This window comes from Dendrobates tinctorius, unplaced genomic scaffold, assembly GCF_039654945.1.
Source record: "Dendrobates tinctorius isolate UK_male_01 unplaced genomic scaffold, ASM3965494v1 ptg000008l, whole genome shotgun sequence".
In the NCBI taxonomy this organism is placed as follows: domain Eukaryota; kingdom Metazoa; phylum Chordata; class Amphibia; order Anura; family Dendrobatidae; genus Dendrobates; species Dendrobates tinctorius.
The window spans coordinates 72,167,049-72,186,128 of NW_027361676.1; the positions used below are offsets into that span (position 1 = coordinate 72,167,049).

General features: G+C 46.9%; 1 protein-coding gene across 2 annotated transcripts in view; it reads right to left on the minus strand.

The window, feature by feature from the left end:
* Positions 1–660: 660 nt before the first annotated feature.
* The window catches only part of CFAP97 (cilia and flagella associated protein 97), a 57,687-nt gene continuing 39,267 nt past the window's right edge, over positions 661–19,080 (minus strand). For both annotated transcript variants that reach the window (XM_073578565.1, XM_073578566.1), the window contains exons 5-6: positions 11,082–11,244; positions 661–8,544 (exon numbers count right to left, since the gene is read on the minus strand). In XM_073578565.1, coding sequence (XP_073434666.1) covers positions 8,435–8,544; positions 11,082–11,244 — 273 coding nt within the window. In that variant the 3' untranslated portion in view covers positions 661–8,434. The remainder of the gene's footprint in view (positions 8,545–11,081; positions 11,245–19,080) is intronic.

Here is a 19,080-nt window from a genome sequence, read left to right on the forward strand (position 1 = left end):
AATAAAAACCTTTTTATATATTTCGGATTTTTGTAGGAAATATGTTATTGGAGTATCCGTAGTTACATTATATCCTTTGTCATGGTATGTCGATCTTTATCAGTGGATTTTTTTCTTAATCTATGGAACACTGTCCATGTACGGACTTATGCAGAGTCGCTGCAGGACTCTCGCCCTAAACTTGACAGCCTCATATATTCCTGAAGCTGATAAGATTTGGTCAGGCGACTGGCAGCGGTCCGTGCACCATGCTCCATGCACAGATGAGTATATGAGGCTTAAGGCTGTGTGCACACGCTACAGATTGTCCTGCGGATTTATCCGCACGGATTTGTCAAAAACCGCAGGTCAAAAGACCTGCGGTTTATCTGCGGTTTAGCCTGCGGGTTTCCCATGGAGCAGGTGCCAAACCGCAGCAGAATCCGCACAAAGAATTGACATGCTGCGGATTTGAAACCGCAGCAAATCCGCGCTGAAAATTCCGCACTGCGGTTTTCATTTTGCATTGATTTTAATGGTACTGTACACCGCAGCAGAAACTGCTGCGGATCCGCAGGACCAAAACCGCTGCGGATCCGCAGCAGAATCCGCAGCGTGTGCACACACCCTAAAGGGTAAAAACTCAGTTATTTCATTGCACTCTCATGAAACAGTACAAGGTTTAAGAAGTCATTAAAAGAAGGGATCTTTAATCTGAGCACATTTTATACAATACAAAAACTGACTAAGAGCCAGTGCATAAGACAGACGCAAAGAAACGGCAGCAGTAACTGTGGAAATAAAGCATAATAATATCCGCAATCGTGGGGGAAGGACAAGCAATAGCTCTATAGGTGAAGCACAATATCTGTACAATATGCCGCATATTACACTGGGAGTTTTTCATCAGCACTACACCAACCTGGCCCCAATAATTCATGCACATTAGTGTGGGGTCGGATTTGAACATAGGCTAAAGGAATTGCAGGGACAATATACACAGGCTCCACACTAGGGAATCGCAGGTACAGATATCTGCTAATGTACATCATCACAACCGATCCCAACATGAGCCGCAGTCACCCAGCGATCGCTGCTGGTATTGCCATCGATTATAGTACATAGGCTCCCGCTGACCCTGAGTAGACTCACACTTACAAGCCCTGGATGCACCGTCACCTCCTTCATTGAAAATTAGGTCCGATCATCCTTCAGCTCCCACTGCCCTCACCATCATTCCCAGAGATCACCATCTGCTCCTTATCGCCATGTCCACACATGGAGCATGTATGGCAGATTTCCTAGAGTACTCCCATAAAAATAATGGGGGCGACATTTTACAAGATCTCACCCAAAAGCAAATCTGCAGCATTTCTGTGATGAAATCCACTTGGTTTTTTTTGTCCCATGTGCACACACCCCAAGGGCAGATTCACAGGTACTGGAGTTGCTGCAGATTTTCCATGCAGACTTTTTGGACTGAAAATAGATTCTAATGCTGCAGATTTTGTTTCAAATCACATTAGGAAATACATATTTCTACAGTTTGTGAAAAATAAAAACCCTCCCTCCTCTCAAAAATCCAAAAATTAAAACACTGCATTCTCTTGTGAGGTTGGTTCATCAGGGAGCAGGATATTATCAGGATTGCAGATTTTTATTTTATTTGCTGCCATTATCCCATAGAGTCCCAACAGAACTCCATGGAAATAAAACACTTTGAAATAAGGCAGATTTCTCTGATACAATCTTTTTTTCTCCTCCTAGATGGATCTTTCATTCTCAGTTCATAGGTGAAATCTGTATTCAGTGTAGATAGATTCCCCTATTACGAGATGACAGTTGGAGCCTTTAATACTCTATGGAGAAGCTGCAGGTCGACAGACATTGTGCTGCAAGTTCTCCAAAGTTTGAGCCCTTACTCTCATCTCAGTAATGGGAAAGATTGTTTCCATAACACGCAGATTTTACCCGAGAATGAGTGTTTTTAAGGTTAAGTTCACACTGGGCGTTTTTTTTTCCAGCACTTTTTTTTTCTTCTTCAGCAAAACCTGATCTCTTGGCAGGAAAGAAGCTGCAGAAAAAAAAGCCGGTTTTCTTTGCAGATTTTGATATGCTAGATTGGTCTCTTGTGCATGGTGATAGAGTCCTATTCTACAGAATCAAGTTTTGGCACAAAAAAACCGCAGCAAAACCTGACATCTGCTTTTTGGAGCGTTTTCTCACCGCCCATTCATTTCAATGGGTGAAAAACACAAACAAGTGACATGCTCTTCTGTGCAATAAAAAAAACATGAAAAGCACAAAATCCTGATCACAAAAAAACAAGCTGCGTGCATGAGATTTCTGAGATCTCAGACTTGCTTCTACTGTAAATCGCAGCAGAAAATTTGCATTAAAAAACAAAAAAAAAAAAACGCTGCAAAAACATCTAGTGTAAACAAATGAACAACTCGGGAAGAAAAAGAAGCAGACGTCTCTGATAAGGCAGGTCACAGTTTCTTATTTTCACATGTATTACTGATTTATGGGGGGCAAAAAAACACAATTAAAATGACGGTTACTCTGTAAGTGTTGGTTCACATTATGTTTTTCGGGAAGTGAAGAATCTGCACTTTACAGTACCAGCAAAAGCAATGAGATTTCAGAAATCGCGCTCGGTTTTTGTCCTCTGAATTTGAGCATGGCAGCGCTTTTGAACTCCTGCAGCAGGTCAATTCTTTCAGCGTTTTTGCAGCTGTTTTTACGCACTGAAAATATTGAGAAGCTGAAAACATGCAGAATAACATTTTTGCTGCGCTTTTGGAGAAGAAAACTATTAAACTGTACTGTACACAAAGGTGGAATCTTAACAAAAAAAAAAATGCAGCAAATAGCTACATATTACATACAACGTTTCTACTGCCAAAAGTGAAAGGAAAAAAACTGCACAATCGCAGCATGTGAACATGCCCCAAGGTGACACTTAAAGGGGTATTCCCATCTCCAAGATCCTATTCCAATATGTAGTAGGTGTAATAATAATAATATTCGTAAATACCTCCAGTTAAAAGTGTAGTATAGTTCTTATGATTCACTATGTCGCTTACCCCATGTGTAGGACATTGCAGTAGCTTAGGTATTCATGGTTATGACCACTCGCAGTCAAAGACAGCTCTTAGTAGTCATAACCACAGATACCTAAGCTACTGGAATGTCCTGCACATGGGGTAAGCGACATAGCTAATCAGACATTAGACATTTTCTAGGAAAACAATTCACTATACAAAGAGTAGAAAAGTAGCTGTACATACAACGAGAGATCATAACACAATCATGTAGTTCATTCAAAAAACATTACAATATAAAGAAAAATAAAAACACGAATGTCGCAGATCGATACACGACCTCCTATGTACGAGTCTCTTCATTGCATCATTGAGAAACACAACGAAGACAACAAGCACCAATGTAGCGGCTGCCTGGTAAGTGCATTCTGGAATAATACACTTATTTTATCAAAACATGGATTTTTGTGAGTACTCACCGTAAAATCCTTTTCTCTGATACGCTCACTGGGGGACACAGGTACTGTGGGTGTATGCTATGGCCATCTGGAGGCTGACACTAGGCAACAACACAAGGTTAGCTCCTCCCCGCCGTATACACCCTTGCCCTGATTGCGGGCGAAAGCCAGTTTAGTGCAAAAGCAGTAGGAGAACGATAACAATCAGCCTTAATGCTGAAAACAATATGTCTGGCAAAGAAAAAAACACCCTGAGAACTAGAGCCAACTTGGCTAATAGGGTGGGTGCTGTGTCCCCCAATGAGCGTCTCGGAGAAAAGGATTATACGGTGAGTACTCACAAAAATCCATGTTTCTCCTTCGTCTCATTGGGGGACACAGGTACTGTGGGACGTCCTAAAGCAGTCCCTGGGTGGGAGACTGACTCACCGATCCAAGCTGCATGCACCTCTTCGTTCAAAGGTGCCCCACTGCTGCTTGGAGAATCCTTCTACCCAGGCTCGCATTCGCCGAAGCCCGAGTATGGATACTGTAATGTTTAGTAAACGTGTGCAGGCTGGACTAGGTCGCTGCCTTGCATACCTGTTCCACCGAGGCCTGATGCCGAAGCGCCCACGAGGCGCCCATTGCCCGAGTAGAGTGCGCTTTGATCCCTGATGGAACTGGCGCACCTCTGATGCGATAGGCCTCCTGAATAGTTAAACGGATCCATCTGGCTATGGTCGCTTTTGAGGCCGCGAGTCCCCTCCTGCGCCCCTCAGGGAGCACGAACAGCATATCCGTCTGGCGAAAAGGTGCCATCCGCGACACGTACCTCCTGAGTGCTCTCACCAGGTCTAAGGTGTGAAGAGCTTTCTCCACGCGATGCACCGGTGCCGGACAGAATGAAGGCAAGACAATATCCTCATTGATGTGAAAAGAGAACACCACCTTCGGAAGAAAGGGGGGAGCTGGTCTAAACACCACCTTATCCTTGTGGAAAGCGAGAAAAGGTGCTCAGCAAGACAGAGCCGCCAACTCCGAGACTCGCCTAACGGAGGTAATGGCTACCAAGAATACCACCTTCCAAGAGAGGAACGATAAGGAAATATGCTGTAGCGGCTCCAAAGGCTCTACCTGCAGAACACTCAGGACCAGGTTAAGGTCCCAGGTGCCCATCAGCGCCTTATAGGGAGGTGCTAGATGAGAGACTCCCTGGATGAAAGTCTTTACCTGCATATTAGTAGCAATCTTTCGCTGGAAAAGAACAGACAATGCCGATATCTGTTTCCTAAGGGAGCTCGGGGCCAGCCGCGAGTCTAGGCCTGACTGAAGAAAGGCCAAGATGTTGGGAATAGAGAATGTCAGGGGCGAACGACCCCGCTCTCGACACCAAGTGAAGAAAACATTCCAGGTGTGGTGGTAAATTCTCGCCGAGGTTGGTTTCCTGGCGCTAACCATTGTAGCGACCACCTTACGCTCAAAATCTGCTTGAGTTAGAATCCAAGATTCAACGGCCATGCAGTCACACACAGGGCCCCTGAGTTCGGGTGGAAGATCGGTCCCTGGTGCAGTAGATCTGGGCGCTCTGGCAGTCGCCATGGGACGTCGGTGAGCAGCCGCACAAGATCTGCGTACCACGCCCATCGGGGCCAGTCTGGTGCCAGCAGAATTGCTGGGACCCCCTCTGCTTTGATCTTCTTGACGACCCTCGGAAGCAATGGCAACGAGGGAAACAGGTATGGAAGGCGAAACTGGTTCCATGGTAGGACCAACGCATCCACCCCGAACGCTCGTGGGTCTCGTGACCGAGTGACGAACACAGGCACCTTGGCGTTCATCCTGGACGCTATCAGATCCACATCCGGTGTTCCCCACCGTTGGCAAATTTGCTGGAAGACCTCGGGGTGCAGGGCCCATTCCCCAGCCACGACCTCTTGTCGGCTGAGGAAGTCCGCTGCCCAATTTTCTATGCCTGGGATGTAGACTGCCGAAATTACCCACTGGTTCTTTTCGGCCAAATGAAGCACATGTGCTATCTCGCGCATGGTTGCCCTGCTGCGCGTGCCCCCTTGATGATTTACATAAGCCACCGCCGTGGTGTTGTCTGACTGTATCCGAATGGGCCGTCCTGCTAGGAGGTGCTGGAAATGATGCAGTGCCTGCCAGATCGCTCGTATTTCCAACAAGTTGATCGAGACGAGCTTCCTGTTACGACCACCGGCCCTGGGCCGTGTGGTGGCGAAAAACTGCTCCCCAGCCAAGGAGACTGGCGTCGGTCGTGACCACTAGCCAGTGGTCTGGGGGAAACAGTTTTCCCTGAAGAAGGGAGGATCTGGCCGTCCACCACTCTAGTGATTGCCTGACCTGAGAGGATAGCCGGCACCGCTGATCGAGAGTGAACGGGTTCTTGTCCCATGCTGACAAGAGAGCGTGCTGTAGGGGTCGAAGATGAAATTGAGCAAACAGAATTGCTTCCATTACTGCCACCATCTTCCCTAGTATCCTCATCCCAAACCGAATGGTGTGAGGGACCGGCTGCTGGAGCTTCTGGACTCCTTGTCTGAGCGCTAGGGCTTTGTTTTGAGGGAGAATTACCAACCCTTGGGAGGTATCGAAGACCATTCCTAGAAAAGCAATCCTCCGACCAGAGATGATTTCTTCCTGTTGACCAACAAACTAAACGGGAGAGTGTATCCAGTGTAATGCTGACATTCTCCTTGCACGCCCGAAATGAGGGACCCTTCACCAAGAGGTCATCTAAGTATGGCAAGACGACTATGCCCCGCGAGTGTAAGACAGCCATCACGACTGCCATTACCTTTGTGAACACTCTGGGTGCGGTGGTTATCCCGAATGGGAGTGCTGCGAATTGAAAGTGTCGACCAATGATGGCGAACCGAAAAAACTTTTGTTGTGAAGGAAAAATGGGAACGTGCAGGTAGGCATCCTGGATGTCGATTGAGGCTAAGTACTCTCCCTGCTCCATGACTGATATAACAGAACGGAGAGATTCCATCCTGAAATGTTTGACTCTGATGAACCTGTTTAGGAGCTTCAGGTCCAAAACCAGTCTGACTGTCCCGTCCTTTTTGGGGACCGCGAACAGATTGGAATAAAAACCCTGAGCTTTTTCGTGCTCTGGTACGGGAACAATGACTCCGTTGTTTTGGAGTGAATTGATGGCTCCTAGCAGCGCTTTCGCCCGGGGCTCCACCTTGGGAACTCTATTTTATACCCTGAAGTCACCAGTTCTACCACCCATAAGTCGTGTACTACCTCGGCCCAGATATGGCGAAAAAGGAGCAGGCGGCCGCCCACCCTGCTGCTGCTGTCACCTACCAAGGGCTCCGAGTCATTTGGCTGAGGGTCTCTGGCCCTGGCTCCTCTCGACCTGGGCTGGCGAGCGGGCATCCTTCCCACCGGAATGAGTCTATGTGAGACCTGTCGCTCCCTATCCTGGTTGGAGCGAAGTGGGCCGGCCAAACTGGCTGCTGCCATCCATCCGGTGTTGCGGAAGGCTCGAAAACGTGTCGGGACCTGGCAAAAAGGCTGTTTCGCCTTTTGCTGCGGGAAGCTGCTTTTCCCTCCTGTCGCATCAGAGATGAGCCAATCCAACTTCTCCCCGAACAGGCGGCCTGGCCTCCCTGATAGGGCAAGGAAGTCAAGGACTTCTTGGAAATTGAATCGGCTCGCCAAGTTCTCAACCAGAGGGCTCTCCTAATGGCTACCACGTTAGCGGCTGCAAATGCCGCACAATTAGCCGCATCCAAAGAAGCATTAATTAAGTAGTCTCCAGCCATAGCAATCTGACTTGCGACCTCAGACACCTCCGCAGGCAGACGTCTATCCTGCAAGGCGTTATTCAAAGACTCTGACCATGACACCATGGCCTTGGCTACCCACGTCACCGCGAACGAAGGGGCGAGCGCTGAACCTGATGCCTCAAAAACTGATCGCGCCAAGCCCTCTATGAGCCGATCCGTGGGGTCCTTCTCCACCGCACGCGGTGCCGCGACGACGACAGTGCCGCTGCGGTGATGACGGCAAAAAAACGCAGCTACTCTTCCTACTATGGACACGAGGAGGGCCTTAGGGAGACGCACACCGCTGCCTGCCGCTGCTGCCCAGGAGCCTCCCGCACGCCCGTACCTTAAATGCGGCTGTCCGCTTCACTCCAGGTAGGCCCTTCAGGGCGAACAACAAACCAGGGAGCGGGGGGTAGTGTGGGGATCCTGGACGGTGCAGGCACCGCTCGGACCGTCTTGTGCCTCTGAATAGCCCATGGGTTCTCTACCTAGGGGTGGTCAGGGCTAGGTCCGGCATCATGTCCCACGTCGCGGGAAAGGATACGTGGAGGAACACTCGCACGTGCTCGCCCGTTGTTGGTTTGGGGAAATCGGACCCTTTCAATAGGATCCCCTGCCCCCGTCTCATCTTCTTAGAAAAAATAAAGAAAAGAAAAAAACAAACTAAAATAAACAATTCTGGGGAAATTGCGCAGATTTGTCCCACGGTGCGGGAAAGGATACGTGGAGACGATACTCGACACGTGCTCGCCCGTTGATGGTTTGGGGAAGTCGGACCCTTTCAATAGGATCCGTTGCCCCTGTCTAATCTTCATGGACAAAAAAGTCTGGAGAAAAAGGACCAGACGTGTGCCTCCATAGACACTAAGCAAAAAACTGGCTTCCGCCCGCAATCAGGGCGAGGGTGTATACGGTGGGGGAGGAGCTAACCTTGTGTTGTTGCCTAGTGTCAGCCTCCAGATGGCGGTAGCATACAACCACAGTACCTGTGTCCCCCAATGAGACGAAGGAGAAATAATTGTATAAAAACAATATATATAAACCGTACACCACGTCACACTGGTCACTCAGGAGGACGAGGAATGTCACTGCAGGAAGATTAATTTACAAAATAATTTAATTAAGGAATTATAACAGGGTAAGAAGATTCCTGGTAATGTCGTCACATCCAGGCAGCTCGGACGTTGCTAGGCTTCGTGGGTCTGAGCAGAGCGGCGCTGTTCCCCATGCGGCTACTTCGACTGCTGGCACTGGACACACGGGAGATGCCACCTTAAAATAAAAAAAAAAATACAAATATTATTGTCAAAATAAGAACATAGAAAAGTCAGTGTCCTAATGATAAACTGTACGTAAATGCCCCGATTCATCAAGACTGCCGATATTTCACGACGGTTTTGATGAGGGGGCGTATTGGAGTCAGACGCTCCCAATTCACTAAGAGACGCAGGCCTCTTAATGAATCCGGGGCGGCTGATGAGTGGTGTGGACCATGCTAGGAATTTTACTCTAGTATGTGACTGGAGTAATATTTCTAAAAGGTATAATAAAGTATTCGGCATTCCAAACAATGACGTGCATTAAAATTAAAATTCTTAATAGCCAATCCAAGATGAAAATTGTGATGTTTCGGCCCTAGAACATGGGCCTTTATCAAACACGGAATCACAGTGTGTCATATAAAGCAGCACAATAGAATTGTGGCTCCAGACAGAATGATGCATCCAGCGGTAAGAGGAGTGTGTATGGCGCCGGAGATGGCAGTACACGTACACACTACATACCGCGATCTCGGGCGCCATACTTACATATTTACCTGACCGGAAGGAGCGTTGCCGCGGCGCTTCTCTTCGGCCGGAGACCGGGGCAGGAGTGCGCGTGGGAACCGCACATGCGCATAGCGCTATCCGGCGCCATTTTACTGAAGACATTTGCAGTGTGTCTTCAGCAATATGGTGCTGGACTGCGCGGTATGGGCATGCGCGTACTCCGGCGCCAGACTCCTCCCCCCCGGCCTCCGGCAGAACGTGAGAGCTGGACACAGGGAAGAAAGGAGAGTATAAACTTTTTTTTTTTGCATGTGTGCAGTTTAATAGGGGTGAGGGGACCATGCATACCAGGAAAGGGGGGTGAGGGGGACCATGTATATCACGAAAGGGGGGTGAGGGGACCATGCATATCACGAAAGGGGGGTGAGGGGACCATGCATACCAGGATTGCAGGGTGAGGGGACCATGCATACCAGGATTGGGGGGTGAGGGGACCATGCATACCAGGATTGGGGGGTGAGGGGACCATGCATACCAGGATTGGGGGGTGAGGGGACCATGCATACCAGGATTGGGGGGTGAGGGGACCATGCATACCAGGATTGGGGGGTGAGGGGACTATGCATACCAGGATTGGGGGGTGAGGGGACCATGCATACCAGGATTGGGGGGTGAGGGGACCATGCATACCAGGAAAAGGGGGTGAGGGGGACCATGCATACCTGGATAGGGGGGTGAGGGGACTATGCATACCAGGATTGGAGGGTGAGGTGACCATGCATACCAGGATTGGGGGGTGAGGGGACCATGCATACCAGGATTGGAGGGTGAGGTGACCATGCATACCAGGATTGGGGGGTGAGGGGACCATGCATACCAGGAAAAGGGGGTGAGGGGGACCATGCATACCAGGAAAAGGGGGTGAGGGGGACCATGCATACCTGGATAGGGGGGTGAGGGGACTATGCATACCAGGATTGGGGGGTGAGGGGACTATGCATACCAGGATTGGGGGGTGACGGGGCCATGCATACCAGGATAGGGGGATGAGGGGACCATGCATACCAGAATTGGTAGGTACGGGGTGTTATGTATACCAGGGTTGGGGATGAGGGGACCATGCATATCAGGATTGGGGGATGAGGGGGTACCATACATGCTACGATATGGATGAGGGGGGACCATGCATACCAGGATTGATGGGCGAGAGGACCATGCATAGCAGGATTGGGGGGTGAGGGGACCATGCATACCAGGATTGGGGGGTGAGGGGATCATGCATACCAGGATTGGGGGGTGAGGGGATCATGCATACCAGGATTGGGGGTGAGGGGACCTTGCATAACAGGATTGGGAAGTGAGGAGATAATGCATACCAGGATTAGGAAGTGAGGGAACCGTGAATACCAGTATATGGATAAGGGGGTACCATGCATACCAGGATTGGGGGGGTGAGGGGACCATACATACCAGGATAGGGATGAGGGGGTACCATGCATACCAGAATAGGGATGAGGGGGTACCATGCACACCAGGATAGGGATGAGGGAGTACCATGCATACCAAGATTGGGGGGTGAGGAGACCATGCATACCAGGATAGAGATCAGGGGTACCATGCATACCAGGATAGGAGGGGGGCAGCACATACCAGGATGTTAGACCATAAACCAATAAAAATGCTCGCCACCCGGGGCGTAGAACGGGTTCATAGCTAGTTGCAATATAATAGTGTAAATTGCGGCCTCTCATGAAGCTCAGCCTTTGGCTGAACTCACTGGAGTACAGAGACCACAGAGACGAGGGGCCTTCAGCTGCCATGGCAGCATCATCTAAAATGGTTTGAAAGCAGCGATCGGAGCAGAGCTCTGGTCACTGCTGTTAGAGACATATGCTGGTTATGTAACTTAGCTGGCAGCTACCGAGTGTGGAGGGAGCTCAGATCCTGAGCTCCTTACAAAAACGCTGATCCCAGCGCGGCCACAAAATAACGTCATTTTGCATTAAGGAGTTAAACACAAATAACACAGAGAGTACTTGCCTGATGAAGACGCATGGCTGAGGCGGCTCCCACAAGCCTTTCCAGGTCTCGGTGATGTTGCTGTTGAGCTCAAGTATCCTGCTTGACGTTGGTAATCCATTAGCTGCTCAGAGCGGGTCATACCAAGGGTGGGCTTTACTGATTCCAATCTCTTCAGCAAGGCCTGTGAGACAAAAAACTCATCAGACGTGTCAAATAAGTATATATTGTACAGTGACAAGTAAACATTTGGGCACCCCTAGTCAAAATTACTGTTATTGTGAACAGTTAAGCAAGGTAAAGATGAAATGATCTCTTAACCCCTTTCCTTCATTGGACGTAATATTCCGTCCATGTGCCCTGGGCCCTAATTACCATGGACGGAATATTACGTCATAGCGATAAGCGGCGCCCACGTGGTGAGCGCCGCTTATCGCGGCCGGGTGTCAGCTAATTATCATAGCTGACACCCGGCACAATGTGTCAGGGGCGGTCACGGACCGTCCCCGACACGTTAACCCCTTGTACACCGCGATCAAACATGATCGCGGTGTACCGGGGGTTAAAGGGAAGCATCGGCAGGGAGGGGGCTCCCTCCGTGCTTCCCTGAGCCCCCCACAGCAGCGCAATGTGCAGTGCTGCTGCAGGGGGCTCTTTCCCTGCAGGTCCCCGGATCCAATATAGCGGCGGGGACCTCCGGGGGCCTGCAGGGAGCTGGCTTCCTCACTGCCCGCAGAGCGCAGGCATGAGGAAGCCTGCAGCAGTGCCTGTGACAGATCGCTGATCTGTCACAGCGATCTGTGATGTGACAGATCAGCGATCTGTCACATGACAGTTATGTCCCCCCTGGGACATTGTAATAAAGTTAAAAAAAAAAAAAAAGTGTAAAAATAATTTTTTTAAAAATCGCTAAATAAATTAAAAAAAAATATTCCCCAATAAATTCATTTTTTGGAAATAAAAAAAAAAAAAAAAAAACCACAATAAAAGTACACATTTGGTATCGCCGCGTCCGTAACGACCCGCCCTATAAAACTGTCCCATTAGTTAACCCCTTAAGCGAACCCCCTAAAAAATAAAAATAAAAAACGAAGCAAAAAATAATGATGTATTATCATACCGCCAAACAAAAAGTGCAATAACGCACGATCAAAAAGACGCATATAAATATCCATGCCTGGTACCGCTGAAAACGTCATCTTGTCCCGCAAAATACGAGCCATTATACAGCATCATCAGCGAAAAAATAAAAAAGTTATAGCTCGCAGAATAAAGCGATGCAAAAATAATTATTTTTTATATAAAATTATTTTCATTGCATAAAACCGACAAAACATAAAAAAGACATAAATGAGGTATCGCTGTAACCGTACTGACCCGAAGAAGAAAACCGCTTTGTCAATTTTATTGCACGCGGAACGGTGTTAACGCACCACCCAAAAGAAATTCATGAAATGCTGGTTTTTGTAAATTCTGCATCCCAAAAAATGAAATAAAAAGCGATCAAAAAATGTCACGTGCCCGAAAATGGTACCAATAAAAACGTCAACTCGTCCCGCAAAAAATAAGACTTCACATTAATCGGTGGGTCAAAATATGGAAAAATTATAGCTCTCAATATGTGGTGATGCAAAAACTATTTTTACAATTAAAAGCGTCTTTTAGCGTGTGACAGCTGCCAAATATAAAAACCGCCATAAATAGTAAATCAAACCCCCCGTTAACTCCCCCTTCGTTAGGGAAAAATAATAAAATTTAAAAAATGTATTTCCATTTTCCCATTAGGGTTAGGGCTAAGGCTAGGGTTAGGGCTGAGATTAGGGTTAGGGGTGTATTGGGGTTAGGGTTGGAGTTATAATTGGGGGTTTCCACTGTTTGGGGACATCAGGTGCTCTCCAAATGCAACATGGCGTCTGATCTCAATTCCAGCCAATTCTGCGTTGAAAAAGTCAAATGGTGCTCCTTCCCTTCAAAGCTCTGCCATGCACCCAAACAGTGTTTTACCCCCTCATATGGGGTATCAGTCTACTCAGGACAATTTGCAAAACAACTTTTGGGGTCCTATTTCTCCTGTTGCCCTTAGGAAAATAAAAAAATTGGGGGCAAAAATATCATTTTTGTGGAAATAAAATGATTTTTTTATTTTCACGCCTGGGCGTTATAAACTTCTGTGAAGCACTTGGGGGTTCAAAGTGCTCACCACACATCTAGATAAGTTCCTTGGGGGGTCTAGTTTCCAAAATGGTGTTATTTGTGGGGGGTTTCCACTGTTTTGGTACATCAGGGGCTTTCCAAACGCGACACGGTGTCCGATCTCCATTCCAGCCAAAAAAGTCAAATGGCGCGCTGCTTCCCTTCCGAGCTCTGCCATGTGCCCAAATAGTCGTTTACACCCACACATGGACACATGGGGTATCAGTGTACTCAGGACAAATTGCACAATAACTTTTAGGGTTCTGATACCCTTGGGAAAATAAAAATTGGGGGTGAAAAGATCATTTTGTGGAAAAAATATAATGTTTTAATTGTACCGCAGTACGTTATAAACTTCTGTGAAGCCCTTGTGGGTTCAAAGTTCTCACCACACATCTAGATAAGTTCCTTGGGGGTCTAGTTTCCAAAATGGGGTCACTTGTGGGGGTTTCCACTGTTTAGATACATCAGGGGCTCTCCAAACGCGACATGGCGTCCGATCTGATTTCCAGACAATTTTGCATTGTAAAAGTCAAACGGCGCTCCTTCCCTTCTGAGCTCTGCCATGCGCCGAAACAGTGGTTCCCCCCAACATATCAGGTATCCGCGTACTCAGGACAAATTGCACAATAATTTTTGCAGTCCAATTTCTCCTGATACCCTTGGTAAAATAAAATGTTCATTTTTTTTTTAAATATTCAAAAAATTCCTGTGAAGCACCTGAAGGGTTAATAAACTCCTTGAATGTGGTTTTGAGCACCTTAAGGGGTGCAGGGGTGCAGTTTTTAGAATGGTGTCACTTTTGGGTATTTTCTATCATATAGACCCTTCAAAGTGACCTCAACTGTGATGTGGTCAGTAAAAATAAAATGGTGTTGCAAAAATGAGAAATAGCTGGTCTACTTTTAACACTTATAACTTCCTAACAAAAAAAAATTTTGGTTCCAAAATTGTGCTGATGTGTGGGAAATGTTACTTATTAAGTTTTTTTGTGTGCCATATCTCTGTGATTTAAGGGCATAAAAATTCAACATTGGAAAATTGCGAAATTTTCAAAATTTTCGCCAAATTTCCTTTTTTTTTTTCACAAATAAACGCAAGTTATATGAATGAAATTTTACCACTAACATGAAGTACAATATGTCACGGGAAAACAATGTCAGAATCACCGGGATCCATGGAAGCGTTCCAGAGTTAAGGCCTCATAAAAGGACAGTGGTCAGAATTGTAAAAATTGGCCTGGGAGTTAACGTGCAAACCATCCTTGGTAGAGAAAGGGTTAAAGGGCTAAAGTTAAAGATGACACATTTCCTTTGTATTTCAGGCAAAAAGTCATTTTTTACATTTTAAAAATTACAAAAAGGAAATTGGTGGATGCAAACGTTTACGCACCCTTGGATATTTGCCTTCTCAGATAGCTTTGACCAAGTGTTTCGGACCTTAATCAGCCTGTTAGGGTTATGACTTGTTCACCATCATCGTTAGGAAAGGCCAGGTGATACAAATTTCCCAGCTTTATAATAACCCAGCCTCCTCTAACCTTGTGCCTAAAACAGCAGCCATGGATTCTTCTAAGCAGCTGCCTAGCACTCTGAAAATGAAAATGGTGGAGTCCCACAGAGCAGAAGAAGGCTATAAGAAGATACCAAAGCGTTTTAAAGTTGCCCTTTCCTCGGTTTGAAATGTAATTAAGAAAACGTCAGTTAACAGGAATAGTGAAGGTCAAGATAAGGTTTGGAAGACCAAGCAAGTTTTCAGTGAGAGCTGCTTGTAGGATTGCTAGAGAGCCAAAAACACCCGCTTGACTGAAAAAGACCTCCAGAAAGATTTAGCAGACTCTGGAGTTGTGATACATTGTTCTACTGTTCAGGGACACCTGTACAAATATGGCTTTCATGGAAGAGTCAACAGGAGAAACCCTCTCCTGCGTCCGCACCATAAAATTCAGTGTGAGAAGTATGCAAAAGAACAAACAAGCCTGATGCATTTTGGAAACAAGTTCTGTGGACCGATGTGGTTAAAAGAGGAACTCTTTGGCCGCAATGATCAAAGGTATGTGTGGAGAAAAAGGGCACAGAATTTCAGGAAAAGAACATCTCACCAACCATTAAGCATGTGGGAGGATCAATCATGCTTTGGGGTTGTGTTACAGCCAATGGCAAGAGGAACAATTCATGGGTAGAGAAAAGAGTGGGTTCAATGAAATTCCAACAAATTCTTGATGAAAACATAACACCATCTGTAAAAAAAAAAAAAAGCTGAAGTGGATGGCTTCGTCAAATGGATAATGATCCTAAACACATGTAAAAATCCACAATAGACTACCTCAAAAAGGCACAAGCTGAAGGTTTTACAATGGTCCTCACAGTCCCATGATCTGAACATCATTGAAAATCTATAGCTAGACCTCAAAATAGCAGTGCATGCAAGACGTCCCAGAAATCTCACAGAACTGTAGGAATTCTCCAAGGAAGAATGGACGAAAATCCCTCAAAACAAGAACTGAAAGACTCTTGGCTGGCTATAAAAAGCTATTACAAGCAGTGATACTTGCAAAAGGGGGTGCTACGTGCTACTAGTTACTATCTATGTAAGGTGCCCAAACTTTTGCATTGGCCCATTTTCCTTTTTTTGTAATTATTAAAATGTAAAAAAATAACAATATACTTTTTTGACTAAAATACAAAGGAAATGTGTCATCTTCAACTTTAGGCCTTTTAGAGATCATTTCATCTTCAGCTTGCTTAACAGTTCACAATAACAGTAATTTTGACCAGGGGTGCCCAAACTTTTACGTGCCATTGTATACCGTTGAGTAGTCCAGGAAACTAAAAAACAAACAAACCCACAAGCGATCTTACGTTAAAAAATACTAGTATGTGGACAAACAGAAGCGAAAATCCAAAGTAAGTTGTCATTGGAGCCGGATATGAACTTGCCAAAAAGTGAAATTCAAAGATCCTATTCTGTTGCTAAAAATGAAAGTGAAGGAGGCATGGAGGCAGGGCTAAGACGGAGACAAAACCTTTCTTCATGGCATGATCTGCACCAGAAAGAGGAATAGCAGTTACATGGTTTTATAGGTAGCCGGGGTGCACTACAAGGCCTGGTCGGGGACATCCTTGATGTTGAGACTTTCCCTTAATATGGAAGTGATCACCCAAGTTCTTCTGCCATGTTCCTCTACATAATTGCTACGCTTTTCTATACACTGAAGACACATAATGACCCAGAGAAGACCAAGAGGCCACTCATCTGGCCAATGCCAATTGCCTGGAGGCCCATAATGCTTCCTGTCCTGCACTTCGGCTTGAGGCTGATGTCCCCAATCTGATCTATTAATGAATGACCGTGGAATACATTATAACTAGGGATGAGTGAGTAAACTCGTTAGGATTCGGTACTCGGGGAGTAATGCGGTACTCGCGGTACTCGAATCCTGGCGAGTATTTCGCTACTCGCCTCGCAATATTCGGCACAGCCCGCAGTCCCGCACTGCCCTGCAAAGGCCCGCACAGTACCTGCACAGCCCAGCACAGTCCCCGCACAGTACCGTACAGCCCTGCACAGTCCCGCACAGCCCTGCACAGTCCCGCACAGCCCTGCACAGTCCCGCACAGCCCTCCACAGTCCCGCACAGCCCTCCACAGTCCCGCACAGCCCTCCACAGTCCCGCACAGCCCTCCACAGTCCCGCACAGCCCTCCACAGTCCCGCACAGCCCTCCACAGTCCCGCACAGCCCTCCACAGTCCCGCACAGCCCTCCACAGTCCCGCACAGCCCTCCACAGTCCCCGCACAGCCCTCCACAGTCCCCGCACAGCCCAGCACAGTACCCGCACAGCCCAGCACAGTACCTGCACAGCCCAGCACAGTCCCGCACAGCCCTGCACAGTCCCCACACAGTACCCGCACAGCCCCCGCACAGCCCAGCACAGTCCCCGCACAGCCCAGCACAGTCCCCGCACAGTACCTGCACAGCCCAGCACAGTACCTGCACAGCCCAGCACAGTCCCCACACAGTACCTGCACAGCCCAGCACAGCCCCCCGCACAGACCAGCACAGTCCCGCACAGTCCCGCACAGCCCTGCACAGGCCAGCACAGTCCCCGCACAGCCCCGCACAGCCCAGCACAGTCCCCGCACAGCCCAGCACAGTCCCCGCACAGCCCCCGCACAGCCCTGCACAGTACCTGCACACCCCCGTAGCAATATAGAAAAAGAGAAAAGAATAGGCCACAAACAGGGGATCATCTGAGGCAAGAAACAGCGTTAAAATATTCAAACTTTATTTGACACAAACAAACAGACAAGCACAAAACATTAAAAATTGGCACACATGTGACATAGAGACAAAAATCACTGGGCTCGTAATAGAGCCAACCACCTGTAGCTAATCACTCCACAATATCTGATTTTAAGGAAAGGCCCTAGGTCCATATAAACAGCATACCAAGATGTGACAGGTATAAACCATCTATAGAATGAGACTAAATTAATACCTATACAGAGAATGCAATGTTAATGCCTACACAGATAGAATCGTAGAGTTGGAAAGGACTTCCTGGGCCATCTGGTCCAACCCCCTGCTCAAAGCAAGATTCGCTAAATCATCCCAGTCAGATGTCTGTCCAGCCTCTGTTTGAAGACTTCCATTGAAGGAGAACTCACAACTTCTCGTGGCAGCTTGTTCCACTCATTGATCACTCTGTCAAAAAGTTTTTTCTAATATCTAATCTGTGTCCCCTCCCATTCAGTTTCATCCCATTGCTTCTAGTCTTTCCTTGTGCAAATGAGAATAAAGTTGATCCTTCTACAATGTGACAGCCCTTTAGATATTTGTAAACAGCTATTAAGTCTCCTCTCAGTCTTCTCTTTTGCAAACTAAACAATCCCAAATCCTGCAACCTTTCCTCATAAGACAGGGTTTGCAGACCGGTCACCATTCTGGTTGCTCTTTTCTGAACTTGCTCCAGTTTGTTGATGTCTTTTTTTAAAATGTGGTGCCCAAAACTGGACACAATATTCCAGATGAGGTCTGACCAAAGAGGAGTAGAGGGAAATAATGACTTCACGTGATCTAGACTGTATGCTTCTGTTAATACATCCTAGAATTGCATTTGCCTTTTTTGCTGCTGCATCACACTGTTGACTCATATTCAGTCTGTGATCTATTAGTATACCCAAATCTTTTTCACATGTGCTGTTGCTTAGCCCTATTCCTCCCATTCTGTATATGCTTTTTTCATTTTTATTGCCCAGATGTAGTACTTTGCATTTTTCCCTGTTAAAAGCCATTCTGTTAGTTGCTGCCCACTTCTCCAGTTTATTTATATCTTTTTGAATCCTCTCTCTCTCTTCTCTTCTCTAGTATTAGCTATCCCTCCTAGCTTTGTGTCATCAGCAAATTTAATCAGTTTACCCTCAATTCCTTCATCTAAATCGTTGATAAAGATGTTGAACAATACAGGGCCCAGGACAGAGCCCTGTGGTACCCCACTTGAGACATTCTTCCAACTGGATGTGCAGCCATTTACGACCACTCTTTGGGTCCGATCACTAAGCCAGTTATGAATCCACCTAACAGTTGCCTTGTCCATTCCATACTTAGTCATTTTTTCAATAAGGATTGTATGAGATACTTTGTCAAATGCTTTGCTGAAGTCAAGATATACTATATCTACAGCATTTCCTTGATCCGCCCAATCTGTGATTCCGTCATAGAAGGAAATTAAGTTAGTCTGACATGACTTATTAGTTACAAACCCATGCTGACTTCATTCTTATCCAGGTACTGACATACATGTGATACAAGTGCATTAGTTGTA